Source organism: Physeter macrocephalus, chromosome 7 (assembly GCF_002837175.3).
Source record: "Physeter macrocephalus isolate SW-GA chromosome 7, ASM283717v5, whole genome shotgun sequence".
NCBI classification, from domain to species: Eukaryota; Metazoa; Chordata; class Mammalia; order Artiodactyla; family Physeteridae; genus Physeter; species Physeter macrocephalus.
This window is the reverse complement of record NC_041220.1, coordinates 16343388-16345300: the sequence shown is the minus strand read 5'-3', so window position 1 is coordinate 16345300 and position 1913 is coordinate 16343388. Positions and strand designations below refer to the sequence as shown.

The window sequence follows — 1913 nt, the reverse complement described above, 5'->3', positions numbered from 1 at the left end:
GGATCTTAGCTTCCCAACCAGGGATCAAACCACACCCCCTGCAATGGAAGGCGAAGTCTTAACCACTGGACCACCAGGGAAGTCCCTGTTTTCCCTATTCTAGACTTGTATAAATTTAAAATAATCTTTAAGGTATTCCCATTGTTTAAGTAGTTAAACAAGGAGGCCATCAGACTGAGGTGGCTCTAATGTCTTGGGAGCCTGTGTAAGCAAACCAAAACTAAGCCAGAGTCAATGCACTCAAATCCAAGCAAATGAAACTTAAGAACAACCCATCACAAACAGCCAACTAGGCTTTCCCAAATAAGGCAACTCCTTAAGCTATCACCTATCAAATCATTTCCTTGCTCTGCTTCTCTCTAAAAACCTCTCCCCCAGCTCCTGTTGGTAGAATACTCCACCTTTTGTTTGGACTGCCTGATTCTAACTGATGTATGCTCAAAATAAACTCTTGAAAACTTTAATGTGCCTCAGTTTATCTTTTAACAATACTAAATGATTAACTGTATAGTATCTTTTAATGCAATAATGTACAATTGAATGTAATATCTCAACTGAATGTATATCTTTCTGTGATCTCATTTATGTCTTTCCATTATCTCTTAATTATCTCAATTCCTCTTAATAATAGTTTAAAAGACTTTTGTTTTACGGGTTTTATTCCTCCGTAACAAAATTGGGTACACAGTTTCTTAAAGTTGACCATGAATATATTCTCCTTTTAACTGACTGACTTAAACCTGATCCACCGATTTGCACGACGAATTTCCAAAGGTGGATTACTGCTGTAGATGTGACGGCTTAATTCTTCCAAAGGTGGTTCAGGATCGGTTATAGCAAACTGAGCAGCAGCATCAATTTCTTTCCTCACTTCAGCATCAATTTCCTTCAATTCTTCAATACTGGCAAGTTTGTTGTTTACCATTTTACCTTTGAGAAGCATGATAGGATGGCTCTTCTTAAATTCTGAACTTCTTCTCGTGTACGATAACTGATTCCAGGGTGACTCATACTGTGTCCATGATAATGGTATGTCAGCAGCTCCATCAGTATGGGCCCCTTTCCAGATCTACAATAGTCAGCTGCAACCTTAGTTGCCTCCCGAACACATAGAACCTCCATTCCATCTACCCTTAGACCAGGGATGAAATTGCCTCTCTTGTAGTAATCAGTGTTGGCTGCTGCTCTCTCAACAGATGTTCCCATTCCATAGCGGTTATTCTCGCAGATGAAAATACAAGGTAAATGCCACACAGCTGCCATATTATAAGCTTCAGATATCTGACCCTGATTAGCAGCACCATTCCCATGTAGAGTCTAACACACCTCGTTGTCTCCCTTATATTTACAGGCCAGAGCAATACCAGCTCCCGGCGGTCCCTGAGAGCCGACAATGCCATTGTCTCCATAGAAGTTATCGGCCTACATATGCATTGACCCTCCTTCTCCTTCAGCACAGCCACCTCTTCGACCTGTCAGCTCTGCAAAAATTGATGGGACAGAAAGTCCACGAGTACAGCATAAGCCGTGAGCCCGACAGGATGCAATGACATGATCCGTGGGATTTAGCCCAGCCTCAAGACCCACACAACAAGCATCCTGACCATCACACAAGTGACAGAAACCACGAAAAAATTTCTGTTTTTTTACAACTGATCCGCCTTCAATTCCATTCGACGAACGGTCTGCATCATCCTGTAGTATTTGAGCCCATCCTCCCGGGTGAGCACTGCGGTGACAGGGGGACCCTCTTCCAACCGATAAAGATCACATTTCGGGGCTTCCCTGGTGGTGCAGTGGTTGAGAATCTGCCTGCTAATGCAGGGGACACGGGTTCGAGCCCTGGTCTGGGAGGATCCCACATGCCGCCGAGCAACTAGGCCCGTGAGCCACAACTACTGAGCCTGCGCGTC

At 43.8% G+C, this 1913-nt stretch overlaps 1 protein-coding gene across 1 annotated transcript in view; it reads right to left on the bottom strand.

The window, feature by feature from the left end:
• Positions 1–721: 721 nt before the first annotated feature.
• PDHA2 (pyruvate dehydrogenase E1 subunit alpha 2) overlaps positions 722–1913 on the bottom strand; it is a 1574-nt gene continuing 382 nt past the window's right edge. Inside the window, 3 exon segments of the mRNA XM_024126696.1 lie at positions 722–960; positions 963–1647; positions 1650–1780. Of these exon segments, the coding sequence (XP_023982464.1) occupies positions 722–960; positions 963–1647; positions 1650–1780 (1055 nt within the window).